The sequence below is a fragment of the Lissotriton helveticus genome, chromosome 9 (assembly GCF_964261635.1).
Source record: "Lissotriton helveticus chromosome 9, aLisHel1.1, whole genome shotgun sequence".
NCBI lineage: Eukaryota > Metazoa > Chordata > Amphibia > Caudata > Salamandridae > Lissotriton > Lissotriton helveticus.
In genome coordinates, this window is record NC_136070.1 from 595,404,104 (window position 1) to 595,429,266 (window position 25,163).

Genomic DNA, 25,163 nt, shown 5'->3' on the forward strand with positions numbered 1-25,163 from the left:
TTGCTTGGTTATAAGGATTGCTATTTAAAAACATTATTGTAAAACAGCTGCTTCAGTAAATGTTTTTTACATTGAACATTTTCATTGAAAGCATATATTGTAAGCATACAGTGTCCTTGCTTAGGTGGCAGCATATATTTTTTTCTCCTTTTTTGTGACATATGCCTGCAATAAAAAAAAGCATGCAAAATAACTATTGCACTAGCTTCCAAGCTCCAACCTAGTGGCTTTGCCAAAGCTTGTTTTAAATTAGTAGACAATTTTACAGGAAGGTAGCTTTGACAAGAAAAGTCCTTGAGCTAGGAGAAAATGATTTTGTCACCAAAAGAAAATCCCCAAAAATGTCTCTTCATACCAAGACTTAGAACCTGAAAAAGTACTAAAAGTTTGAAAAGCTTTCACAGCAAATCATAACATATGGACAACTGCTGGGGCCAAGTGTTCTCTTGGCAACTAGCTGTAAATTAATCCAAATTGGCTGATGGAATTTGCACCTTGTGGTTGTCACCTGCCAATGAACATTTTTTTTAATTATGTGACGGCACATATTAATTCAAAGACAAACACACACACACACACTTTCCCCAATTGATTTGAAAGTGTGCGTACCCCCTGGCCTGAAATCCTATACTGGGACCCAGCAATGCATAGCTATATGACACAAGGGTGTATCTGTAAAGACTTGAAAGAGGACATTGCACTTTTATGGATATCTCAGCCGAATAAAGAAGATCTGACGACTGACTTACGTTGTACAAAAGCCCATCACGGCCCAATTCACAAATAATTTTCAGTGAGTAGGTGTGACTTTCTCCTAACTCAATTCCTGATCGCCAAAAGTAGTCACAACTACTTATGGAAAACACTTTGTGAATTGGGCCCAAAAGGTACTACTACCCCAATACCCACTAAGAACCATCTTTGTGCTCATCCATCCAGGTATCTTTACTATCCTCCAGCAAACCCCTTAACTATCTTCAACAACACCCTTACATTTCCTTCCCATTCAATGATCCCTGTACATCATTTCCTTGCACACCTTCTTCCCAACATCTTACGCTGTCAGTGTCTGCCGCTCTGCAGTGCTTAATTTGAGCCAGTGTTTTCCGGTGCTCTGCACCAGCACTTAATTGTGAACACTGGCACTTATGAAAGCCTGCCACATAGTGGCGCTGTCTAATTTAGAGATAAGCACAACAGTTGTTTATTAATTCAGCATACATTAAAAATGATGAATACAGGCCTGCCACCCAAGCCATTCGTTTAGCTTTAGGGTCATGGAATAGTCACACTTAGGGGTGTGATAGTAGTTGTGTTGGCACTATCATTGGCAACGCTGGCAGGGACAAAGGGTGAAGCAAGCTGAAGGGGCCTCCTGACGAGGGGCCGGGCACTTATGTTGTACAAATTAAGGCACTGCTGCCAGGTACTGGCCCCACATCCTTTTCTACCAAAGGGTTGACTCCTCTGAATCCCACCCCGCGCTCCTCATGTGCCCCCTTACCATCGCACGCAGTCGGTGTGACGCAGGTAGTGCCTCTGGGTCCTCGCTTGCACATGGTACAGCACAACCACGCAGGCAATAAAGTAGACAACTTCGCCCGACGCCAGCACATACAGGTTGGAACGGCAGTCTCGACCTCGGTAGCCATATCTGAAGACCAGCTCTTGTCAAGGAAAGGGACCGGAAGGTCACTAGAGACCCCTAGACGGGAAGAAACGTGAGAGGGAGACAATAGAAGAATAAACAGGAGACAAGGGACAGGATGGCCATGCGGCAGGAGTGTTATTTCTCACAGGTGGTGGCAAACATTTTACTTCTGCAGTGTTCCTACTTTTTTAATTTTAAATCCAGATACTGCTTGACCGTGGCTCAGTCATGCTCTCAAGAGAGCTGGGGAGGGGAAAGCTTCCATTAAAAAACAGCCTTCCTGACGTCACAATATTAAAAAAAGGGGGGCTTGGGGGGGCAGCCGACCGGAGGGAGGTCCCCCCCCGGGCTGTTTGGGAGGGGCGCGTGGGGGGGGTGGGCTGGGAGCAGGCTTTTGGGCTATTTTTGGGCTAGTTTTGGGCTCCTCTTTTTCTACTAGGGGAGCCCAATTATATATTCCCCTGGCTCCGCCTCCCGGCCACCATTTTAGGCTAGGTGACCTGGTGGCCGGGAGCTCAGTTAGCTTAATTTAAAAATTTTCTTCATTGAAAATAATTTTTTCTGTAGGTGTAGTTTTCAGGGTGAGGTTTTCCCTATGTCTTGTGAGGATTATCGTGTGCTCGAAGCCATCCGGCTTTTGAGCGAGGCGGGACGTTTAGACCTCGTTATTGGTGATGCAGGTGGGCCGTCGCGTCCTCAGCGACGGGCCTCAGCTGGTGTTTCCGCTGTGGTCGCGGCTTGCATATCCCCGAAGCGGTCCCGCCGGGAAGCGGTAAGTGAAAGGGGCCGCCCGCGCTCTAGGGGAGCGGCTCCTGGATCTGTGGCACATTCGGTAGCCGGAGCGGGTTTATCGTGTCAGCCGGGAGTGGGGGAAGGAGGGGCATTGGTTTCTCTTGCCCCCGTGTTGCCTCCGGTTCGTTCGCTTTCGGTCCCCGCTGCGAGAGGCAAGCGAGCCCTTAAGCGCGGAGGCAGGAAGCGCTCTGCTTCTGCCTCCGTTTTACAGATTGAGGAGCCGGCGGGAGGAGTGCCGGCGGTTGGCGCGCATGCACAGTTGGACTTTCTATCTCCACACGCGCTAGGGGATTCGGTGTTACCGGCTGAAGTGCCGGTTGTACAATGTTTTGATCAGTCGGCACTGGAAGCTCATGGTGGCTTTAGCAAGGCAGACTTGTTGTCGTTGCATGAAGGGGCTGGGGGAGAACGTTTTTCTACGCCAGCTCGTGCTTCCAAGGGGCATTTGTTTAGGGATGATGATGTTCATGAGGAGGTGCAGGCTGGGCAGCGGGTTTCTGGGGGTGACTTTGTACCTTTTAGCCCTCTTTTATTTTCTCCTCCTGTATCTACTCGTGGGGAGGTGGTTTCTGTGCTCAGTGGCTCTGTGGGAGAGGGGGAGTGGGCGCAGGTTGAAAGAAGGGCAGGGGAGGTTTCTACTGGACAGGCTGCTGGTCGTGTTATGTTGGGTACTCCTTCACATATTTCTGGGTCTGGAAAAGGGCTCGCGGAGCCTGCTGTTGAGGGTGCTGTTTTTTCTCCTTTGCAAGGGAGTGGCAATAAGCAGGTGGGTGCCAGGTCTTGGGAGGGTCTGGATGTGTTTCCCTCCTGGGCAGAGGGGGTTCGTGATGCGGGTGGTGTTGCACCTATCAAAGGGACTGACATGTTGAGTGGCTTTGGGGCACTTTGAAGTTTCCGGGTTTGCCTGTGGGGGGTAGGCCTTCTGTGCGGGTGGAGAGGGCATCGTCTGATGCACAGCAGGAGGGACATCGGGGGCAGGCGTTAGGTCCTGCGTCTAAGATTGTTCAGGAATTATTGGATTGGAGTAGTGGGGGTGAAGAAGTGGAACCGTCTCCTCCTCGGCAGAGGTTGTCTGTTCAGCCTACGGGGTCTGTTTTTCAGCAAGCTGGTCAAACACAATTTCAGGAGTCTAGGTCTTGTCTAGCTAGTGGCATTGATATGTTTGGAAGTTTTGGTGGTAAGGGTCCCGGCACCTCAGTCCAGCCTTTTTCTTCACAGGTCAGGGAGTGTCGTTGAGTGGCAGACTCGGTAGGGCGTAGTGCGACCCAGTGGCACCGAGGAGAAGGGAGGGTGGAGCCTGGCGCGGCATACCCCGTACCGGCGAGGGATCCCGTCGCGGTCAACATAAGCAGGTCCGGCGCGACCTCGTTGGCCCCAACATCCTTCAATCAGGATCTCGGCGCGGTCAGCAGCAGCAGGTCTGGCGCGACCTCGTTGGCCCCAACGTCGTTTTCTCAGGATCTCGGCGCGGTCAGCAGAAGCAGGACAGGCGCGTCCTCGCTGGCCCCAACTTCCTTTGCTCAGGTTCGCGGCGGGGTCGGCAGAAGCAGGTCCGGCGCGTCCTCGCTGGCCCCAACGTCTTTATCTCATCATAGCAGAGATTTGTCATTGGATAAGTTGTGCAAAGGTGGTCAACGTTGGGGGGAGTACAGACGGGTCCAGTCGGCTCCCCCGCCTCGTGTTTCTGTCAGGGCTGGTAAGGCCCATGTTGATTTTCAAAGTCCGTCAGTGGTGTTTGCCCCTCCTAGGTTGGAGGAATCATTAGTGCTGGATTATGATGATGACAGCCCTGAGGAGGGCGAGTTACGTGATGTGGGCTCAAGGGGGGGGCATTTTCACGTTTCTGATAATGTTTTACAGTCACCAGTGGTGGTGCGTCCGAATCCTGCGGTTCCCAGACCTACTCGAGAGAGCGGCCCCTCAGCGAGGGTTCCTCGGACGGTCGACGATGTGGAGCATCTGGCATGGAGAGTGCGGCCGGCTCAAGTTCCTTTATTACAACCAGGTGAGCGTTCTGTGCCACAGGCCAAACCAACAATGGTGTCTGTGGGGACGGGTAGTGAACCAGTTTCGGAAGGTTTGGACATTAAGCTTCACAAGGGTCGTTATGTCAAAGATCAAGGGGTGGGTACGAGTGATGGGGGTGTGGGTTCGAAGGTTGATTCTAGCACTGGTACTGAGCCCATGGAGGTAGGTAAAGATCCCCCACATAGCAAGGAGCTTAAGATAAAGAAATTACCTTACATGGGCGTTACGAAACCTTTGGGCGCTCATTTAATGTTAGCTACTAAAGAAAGAATTTGGAAGGGTGAGTATGTTGAACTTTTGAAACTATTGCACAGAGAGGTTCGCTCCAAGGAGGGGTCTAAGGAAGAGGAGTATGAGCTGGCTAAGCGCCCAAAGGTTCCTTTGACGATAGAAAACTGGACTGCGGCATTGCTGATATATGCTAGCGTCTACTGCGAAAAATTCCCTGAGCGCTGCATTGCCATTTTTAAGTATATGGACGTGTTTAGAAAAGCGCAGATAACGGGTAGTGGTTTTGCATGGGCGCAGTATGATGAAGAATTCCGGGCACGGTTGGCTTGGGATCCTGAGGCAAAATGGGGGGAGTTGGACACAGACTTGTGGCAACACACTATGGTTGCATCGGCTGGTGGCAAAACGATTATTAAGGCTAGCGGTTTGCTGTTTGATTTACCGGCCCTTTCAGGGGAAGCCCACCCGGGGAGGGGTGGGTACAGCCACGTCAACTCAACCTGCCACTGGGACCTGTTGGGATTTTAACAAAGGTCACTGCCCCAGAGAATATTGTAAGCTCAGGCATGAATGTTCTCAATGTGGGAGGAAACATGCATTGGCCAGGTGTTGGGGTCTTCGGGTACCAGGGAGTCAACAATGGTCGCAACAGCCTACCAACGCCCCTGGTCCTGCACAGCAGCCTCAGCCTCATAGGGAAGGGAAAAGCACTCAAGGAGCTGGGCCCAAAGGCTCGTACTCCGGTTAAAGTTGGTCAGCTAGCAGTGGCTCTGAGAGGTTATGGGAATGCTGATGCTTGTAAGTTGTTGCTGGATGGTTTTCGGGAGGGTTTTCGGCTTGGCTATACAGGACCGCGGCTGCGGCGGTGGTCCAAAAATCTATTGTCAGCCGATGAACATAAAGTTGTAGTGCAAGACAAATTGGATAAAGAAGTGCGAGAGGGGAGAATGGCAGGTCCTTTTGATGATTGGCCTTTGGAGAATCTCATTGTTTCCCCTATTGGTGTAGTCCCAAAGAAGGAGGCTGGGCAATTTCGTTTAATTCAACACTTGTCATGGCCGGAGGGCTCTTCGGTTAATGACTTCATTGATGAAGAAGCTGCTTCAGTGTCGTATTCTTCAGTGGATGTGGCCATGGCCCTGGTTGTGACTGCTGGCCCTGATGCCGAAATGGCTAAATGCGATATTAAATCCGCATTTCGTTTGCTACCAGTACATCCCGGGGATTGGGATCTTTTGGGGATTCAGTTTCATGGGAAATGGTATGTTGATAAGGCTTTACCAATGGGTTGTTCCATCTCCTGCGCACTGTTTGAGACTTTCAGCACTTTTCTCCAATGGTTTTTCACTGATTGTTCAGGACACCAGCTAGTAACACACTACTTGGACGATTTCTTTTTTGTAGGCGCTCCCAATTCCTCGGCATGTCAGAATGCTTTGTGGACATTCCAAACTCTGATGGATTTCTTAGGTGTACCGTTGGCTCCGGAAAAGACAATGGGCCCCTGCGCGACCATGTCTTTTTTGGGTATTGAGTAACCCTGGGCGTAGTGTGCGGAGTGGGGCTCCGCGGAGCTACGCGAAGTGGGCGCAAAACTACGCCCACCCGCGCACTCCGCGTAGCCCCACTACACGCCGCCCGCCTCCCTCCCGCCCTCCCTAAATATTTAAATAAAAGGATTGAAAGGTTTTAAAAACACTTACCTGTCCGCCGCGTCCCCGGGGCTCCCTCTCCCGTCCCTGGATTCGCGCCGCCGCCATTTGAGATACTAATGCGCATGCGCGGGTGCCCGCGCATGCGCATTAGTATCCGAAATGGCGGCGGCGCGAATCCAGGGTCGGGAGAGGGAGCCCCGGGGACGCGGCGGACAGGTAAGTGTTTTTAAAACCTTTCAATCCTTTTATTTAAATATTTAGGGAGGGCGGGAGGGAGGCGGGTGGCAGCCGGCTACGCACCGTCTGCGGAGCGCGCGTAGTGCCACCTGGCTACGCCCGCTACGCAAAATGCGTAGGAGACGGCACTACGCGCACTCCGTGCACGGAGCGTAGCTGGCCGCCCACCGTTAGTATTGAGATAGATTCTCATGCTATGGAAGCACGTTTACCGGTGGAGAAGAAGGCTAAAATGTTGGAACTCTTACATTCCATGCTGATTAAGTCAAAAGTGACAGTCAAAGAGATTCAAGTGCTGTTAGGCCATCTTAATTTTGCTTGCAGGGTGTTCAGGGCAGGTAGAACTTTTTGCAGGCGTCTAGGTAGGGCTCTATCGGGACACTATTTGCCTCACCATCATGTTCGCTTATCAGCAGGGGTTAAGGAAGATCTGCGGATGTGGGTAGCCTTTTTACATTCTTTCAATGGAATTCCTTTGTACAGGGAAGAAGATTGGGTCTGGGAAGTCCACATTTTTTCTGTTGCTGCAGGCAGTGATGGTTTCGGTCTTTACTGGCAGGGCAGATGGTGTGCAGAACAGTGGCCTGCTCCGTGGAAGAACGGAGGCAGGAGTATTGCATTTCTGGAGCTGTTCCCGGTGGTGGTTGCCTTGACTTTGTGGGGTCATGAGCTTGCTCACAAAAAAGTCCTGTTTCGCATTGATAATAAGGCTGTGGTAGACATTATCAATAAGCAGTCGGCCAGGGATGCCCAGATTTTGAAGCTCTTGAGGGTCTTTGTGTTGGGGTGCCTGAAATATGACATCAGTTTTAAGGCCTTGCACATTCCTGGTGTGGACAAAGACATTGCGGATGCTTTGTCTCGTTCACAGTGGGAGAGATTCCATGGGCTAGCCTCGGAGGCGGACAGGAGGCCGACCCCCATGCCAGAACATCTTTGGACTGTAGGCGAGACAGGGTCTTACAGTTGGTGGTAGGTTCCTTGGCAGTTTCCACTAGGACGGCATATGAATTAGCTTGGAAAAAGTTTTTAGAGTCTGGAGCTTGCTGGCGCGTACCCGGTTGGAGACGTTCTGAGGATGTGGTGCAGTTTATTCTTCACTTGATGGATAAAGGTCTGACTCGTGTGACAATTTCAGGTAAATTGGCTGGTATTGCGTTCATAGGCAAATTGCTTTGGGGCTATCCTCCTTCTGCAGGGGAGGTTGGTAAACGTATGCTGGAGGGTTGGTCCAGGGAGCGGGGAAGGGAGCGGATGGTCCGACAACCTTTGTCATGGCAGACTTTGGCCCGAGTTTTGCAAGCATTGCCCTCTGTTTGTTTGGATGAGTTTGAGGTTTGTCTTTTTTCGACCCTCATGGTGTGGATGTTTTTCGGTGCTTTTAGAGTGTCGGAATTGTTAGGATCTAAAGTTACTTTTGGGGTGGGGTGGGGGGATGTTCAATTTTCCAAGAGAGGGTTGCACATTTGGCTGGCTCGCGCGAAAACTGATCAGAGAAGCACGGGGAAGGGTATTTGGCTAGAGGCATCTTCTCCTTCTGAGACGTGCCCTTTGCGGTGGGCTAGGCGTTGGAGGGCTTGTTCGGGGGCGGCTGATGAGGTCCCTGTTTTTCAACATTTGGATAGTTCTAGGGTGACTGAATATCAACTGCGCATGGTTCTGCGAAAAGCTCTGCGCTTTCTTGGTTTGGATGAAAGTCATTATGGTACTCATTCCTTCCGCATTGGGGCGGCAACGGAGGCGCATAATAGGGGTTGGTCGCAACAGGATATTATGTCTTTAGGGCGATGGTCTTCCAACTGCTTTCAGCGCTATGTGCGGAATGATCCTAGTGCTGCGCCTGCGTCTGCTATGTTTCCTTAACGTTTGATGCTGCTTTTCTTTTTTCAGGTTCTGTGGCCGGCCCCCGTTCATCTGTTATGACGATCTGGATTGTTGGGCATTCCTTCATAAGGCGTGCGGAAGCTCAAGCTCAAGAGAGTTATTTTGGTCTTACGCTTGGTTTCAATCATCGATTGTTTGATGTTGTTTGGAAAGGAAAGGGGGGTATGATTTGGAGGGAGCTTATTCCTGCTTTGAATTCCTGGTTGGTAGGAGGTATTTGTCCGGATGTCTTGCTTCTACACCTCGGTGAAAATGATCTTTGTGGGGTAAAAGGGGTGGTTTTTTTTAGAACTATGAAGAAAGATCTTTCCCTCATAAAACAACAGTGGTCAGGCTGTCATGTTTTGTGGACTGAATTGGTCCCCCGTAGATCTTGGAGGGGTGCGATTAAGCCTAGGGCAGTGGATAAAGCGCGCAGAAAATTAAATTTGGAGGTCTCCCGTTTTTGCAGAGATTTAGGTTTTGGGCGGGTGTCTCATAAGGACATTCGTTATGACACTCTGGAGTTTTTTCGCAGCGATGGAGTTCATTTGTCTCGAATTGGGATGGATTTATATTTATTGGAATTGAGAGAGGTACTGTCTAGGTGTTTGAAAATTCAGAATTTTATTGGTTGAAGCTTCGGTGGTCATTCGTTGTGCAGTTTTTGGGGGGCAGAAAGAGAGGGGTGTAATTCTTCCCCCCCTCTTTTCTGGGTGGCGGAAATTGGGGGTTCTTTGCCAGCAGGGACATGAAGGTTGTTGGGTTTTGTTAAAATGGGGCTATGGCTGGAGAAGTTTAAATAGATGTTTCGTGGGGTGGTTACACTGTTTTGGTTAACGTAAGTTGTTGGTGGGCAATTTGGGAATGTGATGTTATGCTTTTGGGTTGGGATAATGTTTAAATGATTATGCAGGTTTTTATATTGTTGAATTGTAATTATGTTGTGCAGGGTGGGGGCGGGGATTGTGACGTATTAGGGGGCGGGCCTGACGTTTGGGGTTTTAAGGTGATAGTTTAATTAGCGAGGTTAGTTTTGTAAGGCGTTTGCCAGGGTTGTATTGTGAATATGCACCTGTTTCAATAAAGCGGCCTTTTTCACACTCTCAATTTGGTTTGGTGGTCTGCTCACCCCCCCACCCCTCCCTCCCAAGGGGGGCTTGGGGGGGGCAGCTGACCGGAGGGAGGTCCCCCCCTGGGCTGTTTGGGAGGGGCGCGTGGGGGGGGGGGGCTGGGAGCAGGCTTTTGGGCTAGTTTTGGGCTAGTTTTGGGCTCCTCTTTTTCTACTAGGGGAGCCCAATTATATATTCCCCTGGCTCCGCCTCCCGGCCACCATTTTAGGCTAGGTGACCTGGTGGCCGGGAGCTCAGTTAGCTTAATTTAAAAAAATTCTCCCTCCCCTAAAATAAACTAAAATAAAATAAAATAAAATAAAATTTTTCTAGCTTAATGTTATTCCTTTTTTCCCTTTGGGGTTTATATATTTATTATTTCTCAATTTATATTTTGGTCGTTTGTCGGAACAGGTGGATATGGGTTATATATTGTACATTGTCGCTTGGAACAGGTGCCGTGCGGAAATTGGGGGTTCTTTGCCAGCAGGGACATGAAGGTTGTTGGGTTTTCTTAAAATGGGGCTATGGCTGGAGAAGTTTAAATAGATGTTTCGTGGGGTGGTTACACTGTTTTGGTTAACGTAAGTTGTTGGTGGGCAATTTGGGAATGTGATGTTATGCTTTTGGGTTGGGATAATGTTTAAATGATTATGCAGGTTTTTATATTGTTGAATTGTAATTATGTTGTGCAGGGTGGGGGCGGGGATTGTGACGTATTAGGGGCGGGCCTGACGTTTGGGGTTTTAAGGTGATAGTTTAATTAGTGAGGTTAGTTTTGTAAGGCGTTTGCCAGGGTTGTATTGTTGTGAATATGCACCTGTTTCAATAAAGCGGCCTTTTTCACACTCTCAATTTGGTTTGGTGGTCTGCTCACCCCCCCCCCCCCCCACCCCTCCCTCCCTAAAAACAAATGTAAATGTTGGTATCTCCCACGGAATGAAAACGAGCAGGAAATAAACTGATCAAAACTTGGCTAAATTCACCGCACCTGCCAGGCCTGGCCAGTAAGCAGCCGGTACCTAACAAGACAAACTGGTTTGTTCCCTGTCTGATGTTTCTCTCGAACCTGCAAATAACTCTTATTGAGAAGCTTGAGAAGTTGGTACCTAACAGGACAAACTGGTTTCATCCCTGTCTGATGCTTCTCACGAACTTGTAAATTCTTCTTCTTGTGCAAAAAATGTGGGTGAAGGTTATCTAGAAAACTCTACATTTGAGAGCCAATAGGTAGCCCAGAAGATTGATGCAGATTAGACCGCAGGTCACCTACTCAGGAAACCAGGCCCACACATCAACTGCAGTTTTATTTGTGAGGCTATGAATGTCAATTAGGGGTAGCAGCTGCTACCCTGACTTGCCCTTGTGTCAGGGTCACTTGATTTATGTGGCAAGGTTGACTATATAATGCAAGAAGTAAAGCTACATTGTGCAAAATAATGTGCCAAATTTTGCAATAGTATTTATTTCATTAGTTTCTCATTTTTACACGTTAACACGATCTTAACAAACATTTCACCTCTTTAGTACCAGTTTAGCAGTAAAATACAGCAGCAGGTAAGTGAAAGGTGACCAGTCAACTTTGGTGAAGGGCCTTCCACTGCGGAGAAACACGCGTCGCTGCAGTTTCAGTAACTTTTATTCGGATATGACGCAGTTGAGTTCAAAGGACACAAGATGTTACTTTAGCTATCCCTGGATTTTTCCTTGAGTCAACGCATCTGATCCTACTTGACAGTTGCACCAAATTAAGCTACACCACTATTCATTAACTGAGATATCGATGGTAAACCCTTGAATGACCATGTCCCTTCTACTTACATTTCCTAACCCTCAATTCTTTTCACACAGGCACAGACATAAAAACAAGGTAAGACCATGCATCTGGTCCTTATGCACAGCGCCTAGGTTACCCATACAGAAGCATATACTTTTCCATCCATAGTTCAACCACGGAGTAGCGTGCTGCTCGTCCCCAAAGGGCTTCAGAGCCTTGTCAAGGACAGGAAGCGCATCATAAATGCAACTACTATACTTGCTAAGTGGGATTTTGAGTACCAAGCAGGACTGAAAGTAAAAGTTCAATTTGGAAATCACTGCAGGCAAATGAAATGACCCACATATTTTATGTACAGGTAGCTGATAACTAGCTGAAAGGAGGGTGCGGGGGGGGGGGGTAGTTGCTCAAAAACACTTCCCTGTTTCAGTTTCTGGAAAGCCCACATGTTAGGCAGTCACCACTGGGGAAGGGAAGAAAGGGCTGAGAGAATTAAACTGTGGATGAGATTAGCCTGACCGCAGTGCTTAATTTGAGCCGGTGGTTTCCGGTGCTTGGCACCAGCACTTAAATATCAACACAGCCGCTTGTGACAGTCTGCCACAAGGTGGCACTGTCTGTCTAATTTAGAGATGACCACAACGATAGTTAATTATTAATTCAAAATACTTTAACAATGGCTATAACTGCCGCCCAAGCCATTCTTATAGCTTTGGGGGCCTGAAATAATCCGAATTGTCACACTTGTGGGTGTACAATGGTTAGTAGTTGTGTTGTTATTATCATTGGCAGCATGGCAGGGACAATGTGGGGTGCAAACTGTAGTGGCCTCCTGACGAGAGCCCTGGCACTTATTCTTTTTACAAATGAAGCACTAGCCTGGTTGACTCATTAGCTCTTCCTCGTGTACTCTGATTTCAGACGATCTCCACAAAGCATATAGTCACACTTTAGTGCCCTGTTATTCCTGTCGTCATATTCTACAGAATAGTAGTGTTTTGGCATCTTGTATTGAAGGTCCTGGTACATGGCTGTGCTGCCCTCTGAACAGCTGAGTGCATGGATTTTGTTGAATTAGTAGGTGTGTCTGTGGAGCACTGTGGACACAGACAAGGCGTCGCAGTGCGTTAGTGGATGGGTGACATGATACATCATGGGGGATTGCTTTGTTGGACGGGTGTTGTGTTGCAGTGTATCCTATGTCTGTAGCTTTTTGGTGTTCTTTGTAAGTGTTGCACTTATTCTCAGCAGTAGCTCCTCCACAATGGCGAAGGAGCGTCAGCCCCATTGGCTCAGAGCCAGCAGCTGAAAAATAAAACATTATTTTACTATCGTTTTATTTTTCAGCTGCTGGCTAAGCAGGCGTGTGCAGGGAGGAGTGGGGCAGAGGCATGGGAGGTCGGAGTAATGCTGGGTGCACTTTTTAGTGCGCATGTCAGTTTGGCCTGCGTTCTCAGGCTGGCTAAACTGACATGCGCACTTAGGTTTCTCCAACCCAGCTGTATTCCACAGCCGGGTTGGAGAAACAGCACAGACTCCTTGTGCCTGAGCAAGCGTTATTCCAGCCCACTCAGTTAAATCCCATGCTGCTCTCATGCTTAAGAGGGTTGTATGATGTTAAAACGCGATCTTTTAAATCGCGGTACTTCACAACGCTTCTTTTGCAACGCAAGTCGTTACCACGACTTGCGCTGTAGGGTGCTGGACTTAGGAATAGTAAGATTTACTATTCCAACTCCAGCCTACGTACAGTAGGGAAGGTGTTGGAATAGTAAATCTACTATTCCTTAGTCTAGAGCGCCCTCCAGCGCAAGTCGTGGTAACGACTTGCATTGTAAAAGACGCGTAGTAATGGCAGCGCGGTGTTTTGACCGCGTTGTCATGGATGTTCCCCCTTAAGAGCAGTGCGAGGATTGGATGCGGAGTTCGTGATGCTGTCCCAGAGGCTGCTGGAACAGGGGAGCGCAAGGTGGCCGGTGGCACCAGGTAAGTCTATTATTTTAAAATATATATATTCCCCCCTACTGTGCCCGCCCCCCCACGTGCTCCCCCCGGTGTGATCCACCCACCCCACCACTCCTTATCTGTGTCAGCCGCTACTGCATATTCTGTCTTACTTTTTAGGTCTTAACTGTGTCATGGTAGGAAGAGGAGTGGAGATACATTAACAGACTGAATGAATAAATAAATGAATTAGCTGATTTGTAGAATGCACTACTTCTGGGAGTGTCCCGGCACTAAAGAATAACTACTGAAATAACAACATTCAGGACGAAGCGAATAGCCAAGCTTTAAGATTCTTTCTGAAAAGCAGGTCAGAGCTCAAAGTGGAGCTGGTCCCATGCTTGTGTTGCCAGATAGGAAAAGGAGTGGCTGGCCTCCCTTGCTGACCAAGATTGTTGTGATTTATTCTGCTGCTCTACAGAATCCTCTCAGGGAGCCCACTGGGCAGCCCTTAAATGTGCTGGGCTTTCAATATCTCAGCATCTGAGTCAACCAGGCAGCCCTTACACGTTTCATCAACCGTGAACACACTGCACTTGTATCTGTGCAGTCGATCAGGCACTGTAAGGATACTTAATGGTGTAGGATTTCTTCGACTTTAGTCTGCAGGCTGAACCGCATTAGCTCATCCCAGCCAGGGCAAACCAACCTGCCCTGCTCTTCAGAGGAGAGAACAAGAGATGGATTGTGTGCCTGCAGCAGCTGGGCCGGGGTCTTACTCTACAAAAGTAGTCTTGCTGTGAAACAGACAGACTGTCCTGTGATGCCACAGTCAAAGAAGAATCGCTGGTGTTTGGACATATAGCATTGCTACTCCTAGTCCTTTTTGGATGGGAGGACACAGGTAAGTTTACATTAACTGCTGGCATCTTGTAAGCAGTTCTTAATTTGAGCCGGTGGTTTCCAGTGCTTGGCACCAGCACTTAATTGCCAGCACTAGGTCTAGTGACAGTCCACCACATGGTGGTGCTGTCCGAGATGTGCACAACAACCGTGTTTATCAAGTCAAATGGCACTGAAAATTAATAATGCCAGCCTCTCACACCATTATTATGGCTTTGTGTTGCCACAGTCTGAATTGTCACACTTGTAGGAGTGCGATTGTTAGGTGTGAAGTGTGTACTGTCACTGGCAGCGCTGGCAGGGGCAATGCAGGCTGCAGTGGCCTTCCGAGAAGGGCCCTGGCACTTAATTTTGTTACAAATTAATTACTGCTTGTAAAGACTCTGGCCTCACCCGACCCACACCTGACTCTTTGAGGCAATAAACAGGGGGAGACATCTGAGGTAACCCTCATGGGACACACTGCCCAACCTATCTATTTATTTATTAAAGGTTGCAAGCTTGTTGGCAGCCGAGTCTTCCACGGAGCCCCAGTGGAGATTAAAATCACCAAGGAAGATCTGTTTGTCGCTTTGTGAATATTGGTCACTAATGTGGTCGATGAGTTCCTCCATGAAGGAAGAGCAAGTACCGGGAGGGTGGTAGATGGCATGGAACCTGAAGGGTGAGCCATGATGAACTTGGAGTTCTAGGGAAAGACTTTCAAAAGTGCGAAAGAGGATGGTGGTAAAGGTTTTGATTTGAAGGGAGTTTCTGAAGATAATCGCAACACCTCTCCCTATCTTGTCTGTTCTGTCGTTTCTGAGGATAGAATAGTCAGTAGGTATCAAAAGATCAAATAAAGTGTGAGAGGAGTCATTAAACTAGGTCTCAGTGAGAAAGAGCATGTCGAGATTGTGGTGGGTGATAGTGTCAGATATTTTCAGTTTGTGTTTGGTTGCAGATCTGCAATCTGACGTAACTGTTTTTGTGATGTGAGTGTCGTGACTGATAAGGGGGATATGGATTAGATTCTTGAATGAGGTTGCCCCTTGAGGGGGAGGCTGGTAAGTTCTGACGGAAGAGATGGTCTGAATGGTAAATTGAGTAGAATTGTTAGGAGAGGCGAATGGAGGGGAATTGACGTTGGTAGTCTTGTAGCTAGCCAGTAAGTTGGTGATGTCTGTGGAGGACAGACTGTGGTTGGCTTTATTGGGGTGCGGGAGCAAGGAACTCCTCGGGAGGTTATTCGGGGAGGGGGATATCTTAGTGCTTAAGAGTGAAATGGACGCTTCATGCTGGGAAATGGAAGAGATGAGAGAATCAAGTTTAGTTTCCAGAGAGAGGTGAGATGAGCACGGAGTGAAGGGTGGCTCAATGGTTAAGGGAGGGAGTGGCATAGGCGAAGGAGGACAGGGGGATGTGGGGGACCGGGGGGAGTTTTGGGGTGCGAGGGTCGAAGGTGGGGAGGATGTGAAGTAGGCGAAGGAAGACAGTGGGCTGTGGGGGACTGGGGAGAGAGATGTGATGCAAGGGTCTGGGGGGGAAAGATGGTGATAGAAAAGAGTGGATGGAGTTACAGTGATAGAGGAAACAAAAGAAACAAAGAAGGACAGAAAGAGAACAATTGTCAGAATCTCGAGAAAGAACTGATACTGGTAAAGCCAATAGGTCTCGTTTAGGAGGCAATTTTTTAAGATTTTTTTTTTTAAATAAATAAACCGTGTTACAACATGGCCGCTGATGCCTACTGGTGTGTAGAACGTTTGAGTTTGCTGACTTCAGTTGTGCCCTTAGGGCTCGAGAGGGTGTTGTGGACACTCAGAATGTAAATGATCTGTTCCTGGAGTATTCGAGGAGTGTGTCAAAAATAGAGCAAGGGGCGTATTTACTACACTAACTTCAGTACAGGAATATTTGGGGGAAAGTTAAAATTTTTCCAAGTGTATTAAAACAGGGTTAAACAGATATAGTTTTGCATTCCTCGAAAGTAATTCCCTGCCCTGATGGCGCTTGCCAAGGCACAAAGTAGGATTGCCACATGTGTGCGCTTAGATTGAGATACACTGGTGGCCATTTTGGGTAAATAATTAACAATTGTATTTGCTGTTCAAAGATGATCGACTGCCATTTTAAAAATGCTACATACAAAAAGAAAATGGTGTGCAATGCTCTGAGAAGAAGAGAGCGACCTGGTAGCAGTGGGCTGCTGCCAGGGCCTCTCTGAAATAATTAAAAACATTCAAATAAAGTGACAGGAAGAGGTGGGGCAGGTAGCAACAATGAAAGGGGAGTAGAACAGCCACATAGCAGTGTGAAGCTGCTGGATCACACAAACTATTAAAGAAAATGAAAGCAATGAAGCACAGAGGGATGAGGGCGCAACAAATGAGTGGCAGGGGTCAGTGGCGCGAAGTTTGCCGGGATATCTGAGGTAGAGAGAAAGAAAGAGTGAAAGAGAGAACATGAGAGAGTGTAAGAGAGGGAGAGAGAGAGAAGCCATGCGCTCATATGGAGTCCTAAACCCAAATCCCAGTGCCTTGAGACCCTCGGTGGTGAGTAGCTGCACTTTACCAACCCCTGATTGATTGATTGAAATGAAATGAGAGAGCAGTGGATGAGCTTGGGTACGGGGGTGTTGCTGACGATACAGGGATGTCAGAGAGGGAGGGAGGGAGAGATATAGGCACAATGCCCTTGTATGGACCGCAAAAAAAACAAATGGAAAAATAGTTCTATGATGTCAGCTGTGGAAGGCTACAAATCATCAAGTCAAAGTATGGTAAAGAAAAAATGCTCCAGTGGCAGAACAAACACAAGAATAGGGAGGTAAGGCAAGGAATATTGGGCATCTTACTGAGACAATAAAGCTATCCAATCTTGTGCGATATAAAGAATGTTTTAGGAATAAAAGTGGAGGGCAAAAGAAGGTGAAACATAGAGAAAGGCGAGAGAGAGATATACAAGTCGAGGGGGCAGAGAGAGGGAGAGAATATGAAAGGCAAGAGTGAGAAAAGTCTAAGAAAGAAAGCTGCGGAATGAAGGAGACAGAGAAAAAGCTCTGAAGGGAGGGAAGGAAGCAGTGCTTAATTTGAGTCTGTGGTTTCCGGTACTCGGCACCAGCACTTAATTGTCAACACCGGCACTTATGACAGTCTGCCACATGATGGCGCTGTCTGTCTAATTTAGAGATGAGTACAACAACAGTTGTTTATTGATTCAATATACATTAAAAAAAGACTATCTGAAACCCATGCCATTCCTTTAGGCATGAAATATTCTGAATCGTCACACTTGTAAGAGTGTGATTGCTTGTAGTTGTGTTTGTACTGCTGTTGGCAGCGCTGGCAGGGGCAATGGGTGGTGCAAGATACAGTGGCCTTTTGACAAGTGCCTGGCACTTATTATATTTTTTTCTTTACAACTCAAACTCTGGAAGGAAGGATACACCCAGTCGAGCTGCAGCCTCTCCGCCGGAATTTCCGTCTTTAAGTCATCATAGTTCTGGATGTTAGATGGAATGTACATGGTGATGGGACGGCCGCGCAGAAACATCTTGATAGACATCCCCTCTGTGGGAGGAAAAGATGAAAAAATAAGGGATGGTCTCTGAACTGAGGCTAAAATGATGCCCAGGCACACATCCCTTCCTTCTAAATGCTACGTGAGCTGCACAGCGACCTGCTGACAAGCCTAACTGGGATGCTGAGAGAAAAGCATTCAGTATGTACAGGAAGGGCTACTGATGTTTGATTCTTAGCAATCCCAAAAGCATGTACGAGACTTGCCAGTAATGGCTATCTTATAGGTGCTTAGCGCACTATTAAAGTAAATGCCATTTTGAAAGGCCTCCAGGAATAAAGACTGGGATAAAAGCAAACTTTCCAAAATAGAGGTCAGGATAAACACGAAACCCAATGTCAGATTGTGATTGCCTCCGTAACCAGTGCTGCCATTTTGTAACAGTACTGAGAGAAAGGGGTCCCAATGTGAAATTGGCAATAGACACACAGTAATCAAAAATTAGAAACACAATAAATGAATCTACACTGTTTTTATTCACAATGTAGATATTCGTTGGATATAGTATCTGACAGTACACATTCAAAAGGTTGTATAGTGCCCCAAGGGGAAAGGGAAAGTGATAAGGTGAGGATAGTGTGAATTGGGAATCGTGACAATAAAATCAACCAAATATCAAAAATGTATTTGTATGTCAATTTCAATATACAAAAAAACAAAAGACCATAGGTTCAATGCATCACTAGATATGAATCATGCTTCACATAGTACATTAATGTTGAACTTTTGGCATGAAGCTGATAGGCAAGGAGCAATTGTCGACGTTTCGACCCTCAAATTGTTGCAGGAATTAGTAGTACCCTTGCTGTGGCAGGCAAGACGCCAGATTTACTCGGCCATCGATGCTGGCAAGCTGCCCTTCTTCACCACTAGCCCACGGGGTTTTGAACAGCCCAAATTCACCTTCGGATATTCCTTTGTCCACCGTCCCCGGGCTCTGATTCGATTCTACCGCTCATACACGCCCTAACTATCTGAAGATCTCACCAGATGAGGCATTTCGTCCTTTAAATAGAAGACGAGCATCAATTGAATTGGTTGCCTGCCCCGCACCCTGTCCTGATGAAGACCCCACAGCAAGGGTACTACTAATTCCTGCAACAATTTGAGGGTCGAAACGTCGACAATTGCTCCTTGCCTATCAGCTTCACGCCAAAAGTTCAACATTAATGTACTATGTGAAGCATGATTCATATCTAGTGATGCATTGAACCTATGGTCTTTTGTTTTTTTGTATATTGAAATTGACATACAAATACATTTTTGATATTTGGTTGATTTTATTGTCACGATTCCCAATTCACACTATCCTCACCTCATCACTTTCCCTTTCCCCTTGGGGCACTATACAACCTTTTGAATGTGTACTGTCAGATACTATATCCAACGAATATCTACATTGTGAATAAAAACAGTGTAGATTCATTTATTGTGTTTCTAATTTTTGATTACTGTGTGTCTATTGCCAATTTCACACTGGGACCCCTTTCTCTCAGTACTGTAATGACCCAGGTCCCAGTGACTATGTTTGGGTGAACACCCTGGTTATGCCATTTTGTAACAGACAACGTTTTGTAGTCATGCCCTTCGCCAGTGGTGTAACATAGGCACTCACAGCCCCCCGTGGTGCTGGGGTGGTGTCCAAGCTGCAGAGGGCCCACCCCCTCAGCACAGTACCCCTGCCTGAGAGCTCCAGACTGAGTCCAGAGGGGGCCACTCCATGCAGTTTGCAGGGGGGGCTCACATTTTGTTACTCTAGTGCCCTTCACAGTCTCACTCCAGCCTTGCCCTTGGCAAAGGATGAACATGTGTTCTTCCCTCCCCTAGTTGCTGTGGAAATGCAATTCCCAACAAATCTCTCACCCCCTTACAATATAAACAAACCTAGGTTGTAGTTTCCACGCCTGGATCCAGAAGAACCTAAAATAAATGGACAGAAATAGGTCAATGGGTCATCTGAAGGTGGAAAGAGAAACAAGGACAGCATCATACTCCTCTTAATGCAAAAATACCTAAGTGCCTGAGTTGGCGATCCAAGTGCAAGAGGCCTCATACAAAAGGGTAAGGTCTGCAGGAAGCTAATTGTACAAGATGTTGTACAACCATCACCTAGACATGCAACCTGTGCCAGGATACCCCTCCATAGTGTGATTGTGCAACTAGTCCTCACCCCAGGCAAATGGCACAAGGAGGTCCCACAAACGGGGTGCCCCTACAAGAAGATCCTAAAGAAGACAATGCAAGAGAATCCTACAGTTGAGATGTGATGATAGAGAGGCATTCTTAGGAGCTCACATGCCCTAGAAGTCAAGTGAAATAAAGCATTCTTTCTCAAGAATCCTACAAGAGAAGTCTGTGGCCTCTCACATTTCTCTCCTCCAGGGCAGAGGGCCATCTTACTCAGTCATTAGTCCACCCCCCTCTTCAACCCAGTCACAAAGACACTTGCTCTGATGTAATCCGGGCATTTAATGGGAAAAGGTCTTACCTGCACTCATGGCAACCAGGTCTTTCGCTCGACTGCAAAGCAAAAACAAAGAAAGTGAGAAGATGTTGTAGACCAATAACTCAAAAGCCACCAGTGTTGCATAGCGTTTAATTTTAACCTTTGAAGGTTTCAATGCCAGAGGTCTCAACTGCTGAGTACCCGGTGGGCTAAACCTGAGACCGCAATCTCTGTTGAGACACATAGGAGCTGCACCTTGTACCTCAGCACCTGCAGAGAGCCTCGGGGCTCTTCCCAGTACCTCAACATCCGCAAAGATTCCCAAAGGTCACAATACCTACTGAGAGCCACTGGGACACATCTCCTACCTCAACACCCGGTGAAAGTAAAAATATCCCCATCTAGTATCGCCACGCCTCTTGAGAAAGAGTGTAAGCCTAAACAGGACCGCAACACCTGGTGACAGCCACAACGGGATCAACCTACTTTAACACCTGCTGAGTGACACAAAGGCTCCACAAGCAAAGAGAGTCATTCTGTTCAGGTCTCTACTATGAATGAGCTCAAAGTCCAGACTGACTCGATTGGGGATGATGCATTTATTCCTTCAGGCCCCCTCCGCTGCATATAACACTGTTCATCACCCCCACACTACTGACCAGACTCCAAAAATGATGTGGGTAGTCCAGGCAACTGTGGTCATCCTGAATAACGGTACCTTGCAGGACAATGGATCTTGTACACCCTTGTACATGATGTACCAGTGGACAGCATCATTCACCCAGTGCTTTCTTGATGCACGGGCACGCTGGGCAGTTTCCCGGGGGCCCCACGAGCATAGGGACCCCATGCAGACCACAATTTAACACTCATTTTCCATTAAACATTTTTATTCCCGTGAGTGGTTGTGTAGACAGGGCCCAGTGCACTGCTTCGCCAGGGGGCCTATAATGCTGTTCAGACGGCCCTGCATTCACCAATGTCTGTTTTGTGAAAATGCACACACAGCACACAAGACATGTACCACCAACACATGTTAAGCACACAGGGCTAGGCAAGGAACCCCAGTTATTTGGGAATGGGCAAACCTTTACAGGGTCGAGCCCATGTCAGTCTCCCACATGGGGTTTGATAAACTGCCTGTATGTGTGGATTAGAATCACACTTCTTTCCGTGACATAAACCTTCTAGCTTGGTTTAAGTGGGCAGTGATCACCATCACCTAAAAATGGGTAGACTATGGGTGGACCATATGAGAAGTTGGCCTGGTATATGATGTCTACTATTCTAGTGGGCACCTTGCACCAGTCCAAACGACCCTTATAGAAAGCTATCCTAGTGGTAGCTGTGGAGAGCAGCCTTCAGGTTAAGACTTAGAGGAGAGTTAAGCAAGTTGCTTTACCAATTATAATCTCTTGAATGATCAAATGAAAGCACACCGCACAAGGTATATATCAAATATATATGTATTTAATCTAAACACAACCCCTCTGGTCTCTTTATGAGGTCAGAGGTAAAAGTACAATACAAGGAACTTAATTAGCATACGATAAGTTGCACAGTATACGTTTTGCCCTAGGGGCCTCACAAACCATATACTAAAATAGTGGAATAAGAACCACGTGAGAGTCAGAAAGCAGGCCTAGGGCCTGTAGAACCGCTAGGGCTACCTGAAACCACCAAAGGTTAGGATGCAGGAGGCCCACGGGGGACGCGTGCAGTGTCTAAACTCAGCCGCGGATCACCGTTGACTTTTTGTGGAGAACGAACAAGTTACAATTTTAAAGATTAAGGGCACCTAGAGGTGAATTACGATGGAACCCTTTTAGACTGAAACACTTCGAGAGTCAATACCCACGGGAGCACCGGAGTACTCGAGTTACCTCACCCACGGAAGCCGGGTGCATAGCTGTCTTTTGGTGTCAGGTTTCGTCATCGATTCCAATGGAGAGCAGCGAAGAAATGCTGCAGGCGACCAGAGGAAAAGTGTCCGGGTGGATCCAAGGGTGGATCGGAGATGTGAAGAACCTGAAAGCAGTGGGGACAGAGTCTGGGTCACTAGCCAGTGACCAGGATGGCGAGGAGAAGATGCCAGCCGATGTCGGGTGATTTCAGGTGAAAGAGGTGAAGCTTGACTCTTCAGCCACGAGGACCAGGAGGCGTCGACGACGACCAGGAGCTGGATTCGAGCTGTCCCACGAAGGATGTCGAGTGATGCAGGGTCAGAATCCGGATTGGATCCAACAAGCCTTGGCAACAGCAACCCATGCAAGATGTCGAGATTGGCTTCGGTTCAGACCAGCAAGGTCTGAGGGACTCCTCCTTTGGAGAGGAGTGAGAGCACGTCTGGAGCAACCAGGAAAGCTCAAGAAATCAAAGACGGCCCTTCGTGGGGGCTCGCTAGCCAAAGGACTATGAACTGCGAAGGAAATGCACAAAGTGGGCCCACGGGACACTCGTGGAGTGTAGGCCTCTGAGCTTCGGTGCAAAAAGTGCTCGGTCAGGGGCTTGAAATACCCCAATGCCCAACTTCGGGAATCTTCGGGAAGTAGGTGCAGTTGCAAAAATGCAGGATGTCCAGGAGTTCCGGTCCCACGTCTCACGTGTCCGCTACAGGTCTCAGCTTTGCTGGGAGCGCAGGTCAGCGTCAGAGATGTCTGGAAGTCCGTGTCCTGTGTCGCAGATTCTTCGGGATCTGGCGGGAGCCTTGAAAAAGCAGACCGGCAAAGATGCTGTTGGTGCCTGTTTGAACAGTATGGTCACTCCTTGACCACAAGGGAAATTTCTTCCGTCTTCCAGTCGATATGGAATGTCAATGGTCCAAGATATACGTTGCAGAGTTTCATCCAGGGTAATCTAAAGTCCTAGGGACTGGGCTTCTATTCTTATAGTAAGTTTAGGGGTTGGACTAACTCTAGGGTCCCACCTATGGGAGGACCTGGGGAGGGGGTGGTTACACCCCTTCCCCTTTGTCCAGCTTCGCACCAGAGCTGGGGCAGAGTGCCCCAGGAACCGGTTTGAACAGGGAAATGCATGGAGCACCTTGTGTGTCCCAGACAGTGTCTGAAAAGCATTCACTGAATGCAACCCACCCTGCCCCAATACACTAAAGCCTGTCTGGGGAGGTGCTAGCATCTCCCTGGACAGGAAACCTATTTTCCAGGCCTCCCCTGCCGGAGTTTCGTCCAGCAGCAGGAAGGCAGACTCGTGTCTGTGGCAGCAGCATCCATTTTGTGATGCTGAGGCTCTTTTAAACTTTAACCGGGTTTACCAGTAACTACATGTCTTCTCCCTCTAGAAGGGTGAAATGCTACCCTCGCTGCCAGGACTGGCGGGGGGGAGGTAGTATTCCAAAGTGTTTGACACCTTACACGACATGTTTTGATAAAGCCAAACCAAAGTTAGCATTAACTGCGAGGATTACAATGCACTTAAAAGTATATGGTATAGCTATATCATAGAACAGCTATGAGGAGATGGTTCCGAAAGCTACAGAGGGGCTCAGCTCATGCTAAGGTACCCTCTCACACAAAACCAAGCAATCTGCCTCCAGGATTGTCAAGGCCTGCCATAGGAGTGACTTATAGCTTAATATGTGTCTATATATACACATAGATATAGGTATACTATATCTAAGTAAGGGGTGATTACACCACCTTATTCAGGCTGCAATTACAGACCTGTGATGTCAGTTTGGAAGGCTAACCAGGGGTGGCACAATACATGCTGCAGCCCCTGGTAGCCCTCTGGTGCACCTATGCCCTGGGTACCTAAGGTACCATATACAGGGGCTCACAAGGGTGACCCAGTAACCAATCTGGTATGTACCTAGAGTACATGGTATCAATTTAGAGAGAGAACAGCTAGGCTGTGGTCCTGATTAGCAGGGCCACCGCCATACTAAAGTTGACAAACCAGTGAAAGACAGCAAAAAGTGGGGGTAACCATAGGAAGCAGACCCTACTCTCCTACAGACCAAACCAGCAACACCTTGCTCTGCTGAAAAACAGCAAAGCAAAAGTTTGCACTGCCAGACGGACAGGTTCACTGGAGGAAAACACAGGGCATGCCACAAAAATGAATATTGTAATTCCAAGATAAGAACATTGTAATTCCAAGATAAACACAAAAGATGTGAGCACTTTCCTCATGCAAATGAGGGAATGCCCTTTTATCATGCATGTGCTTCCATTACTGCAGTATCTTTTAAAAGTAAGATGGGGAGTAATGTCTGGCAAAGAGACATGTGCTAGTCCTTTAAACACGACAAAAATGTTTAGCTGCTTCGCCTTGACAAGAGAGCATTACTGCCTGACCTTCAACCGCGGCACTGTTTGTCTGTTTCTCTGAAGCAGACGCTGAACTGTTCTGTAACCAGTCAGATTTCCTTTCTTGTTTGCTTTGGTTTACATATTTGCTTTGTTTGGAATGTGCGCTGGAGAGATTTTGCTTCTACGGTCGTTTGGTGTTTACATTCAGAATCCTATCTAGTGTCTTTATCGGAATGGACCTAGACACAGAGACTGGTTTCCTGGAGGTCTAACACTCCCCTGCCCATGAAAACATCTGGGCTCTTCTAGCTGAGATGTGATGGTTAGGAGACCGGTACCAGTCCCAGGTCCTACCAACTGCCAACTGCCACTTTTTAGGTCTCGAATAGGCAGCGCGCATGCGCTGCTCTAGGAAGACCTTTAGCCATCGGTCTTCACTTTTCAAGCACTGCACTTGTGCTTGTGGCAGCATCCACCTTGCAGGAGCGAGCAGCGGCGCGCCACAAGCACAAGTGCAGTGCTTGAAAAGTGAAGACTGCTCTCCCAAGCGCGCTCATGTGCACCACTCGTGGGCTCACCACGTGCTCCCCCTCTCTCTCACAACCTCTCCTCTTCACGGCACCGCACTTCATGTTTCATGAAGTGCACGAGTACTTCAAAACAGCTGCTGCTAATGTGCGCACCTCAGCATG

The 25,163-nt window shown here is 47.9% G+C and overlaps 1 protein-coding gene across 1 annotated transcript in view; it reads right to left on the reverse strand.

Annotated features, from left to right (window-relative positions):
• Window positions 1-25,163, reverse strand: part of EML3 (EMAP like 3) — a 313,736-nt gene that overhangs the window by 115,418 nt on the left and 173,155 nt on the right. Inside the window, exons 6-9 of the mRNA XM_078660596.1 lie at window positions 20,243-20,274; window positions 19,639-19,674; window positions 17,621-17,744; window positions 1,505-1,654 (exon numbers count right to left, since the gene is read on the reverse strand). Coding sequence (XP_078516722.1) covers window positions 1,505-1,654; window positions 17,621-17,744; window positions 19,639-19,674; window positions 20,243-20,274 — 342 coding nt within the window. The remainder of the gene's footprint in view (window positions 1-1,504; window positions 1,655-17,620; window positions 17,745-19,638; window positions 19,675-20,242; window positions 20,275-25,163) is intronic.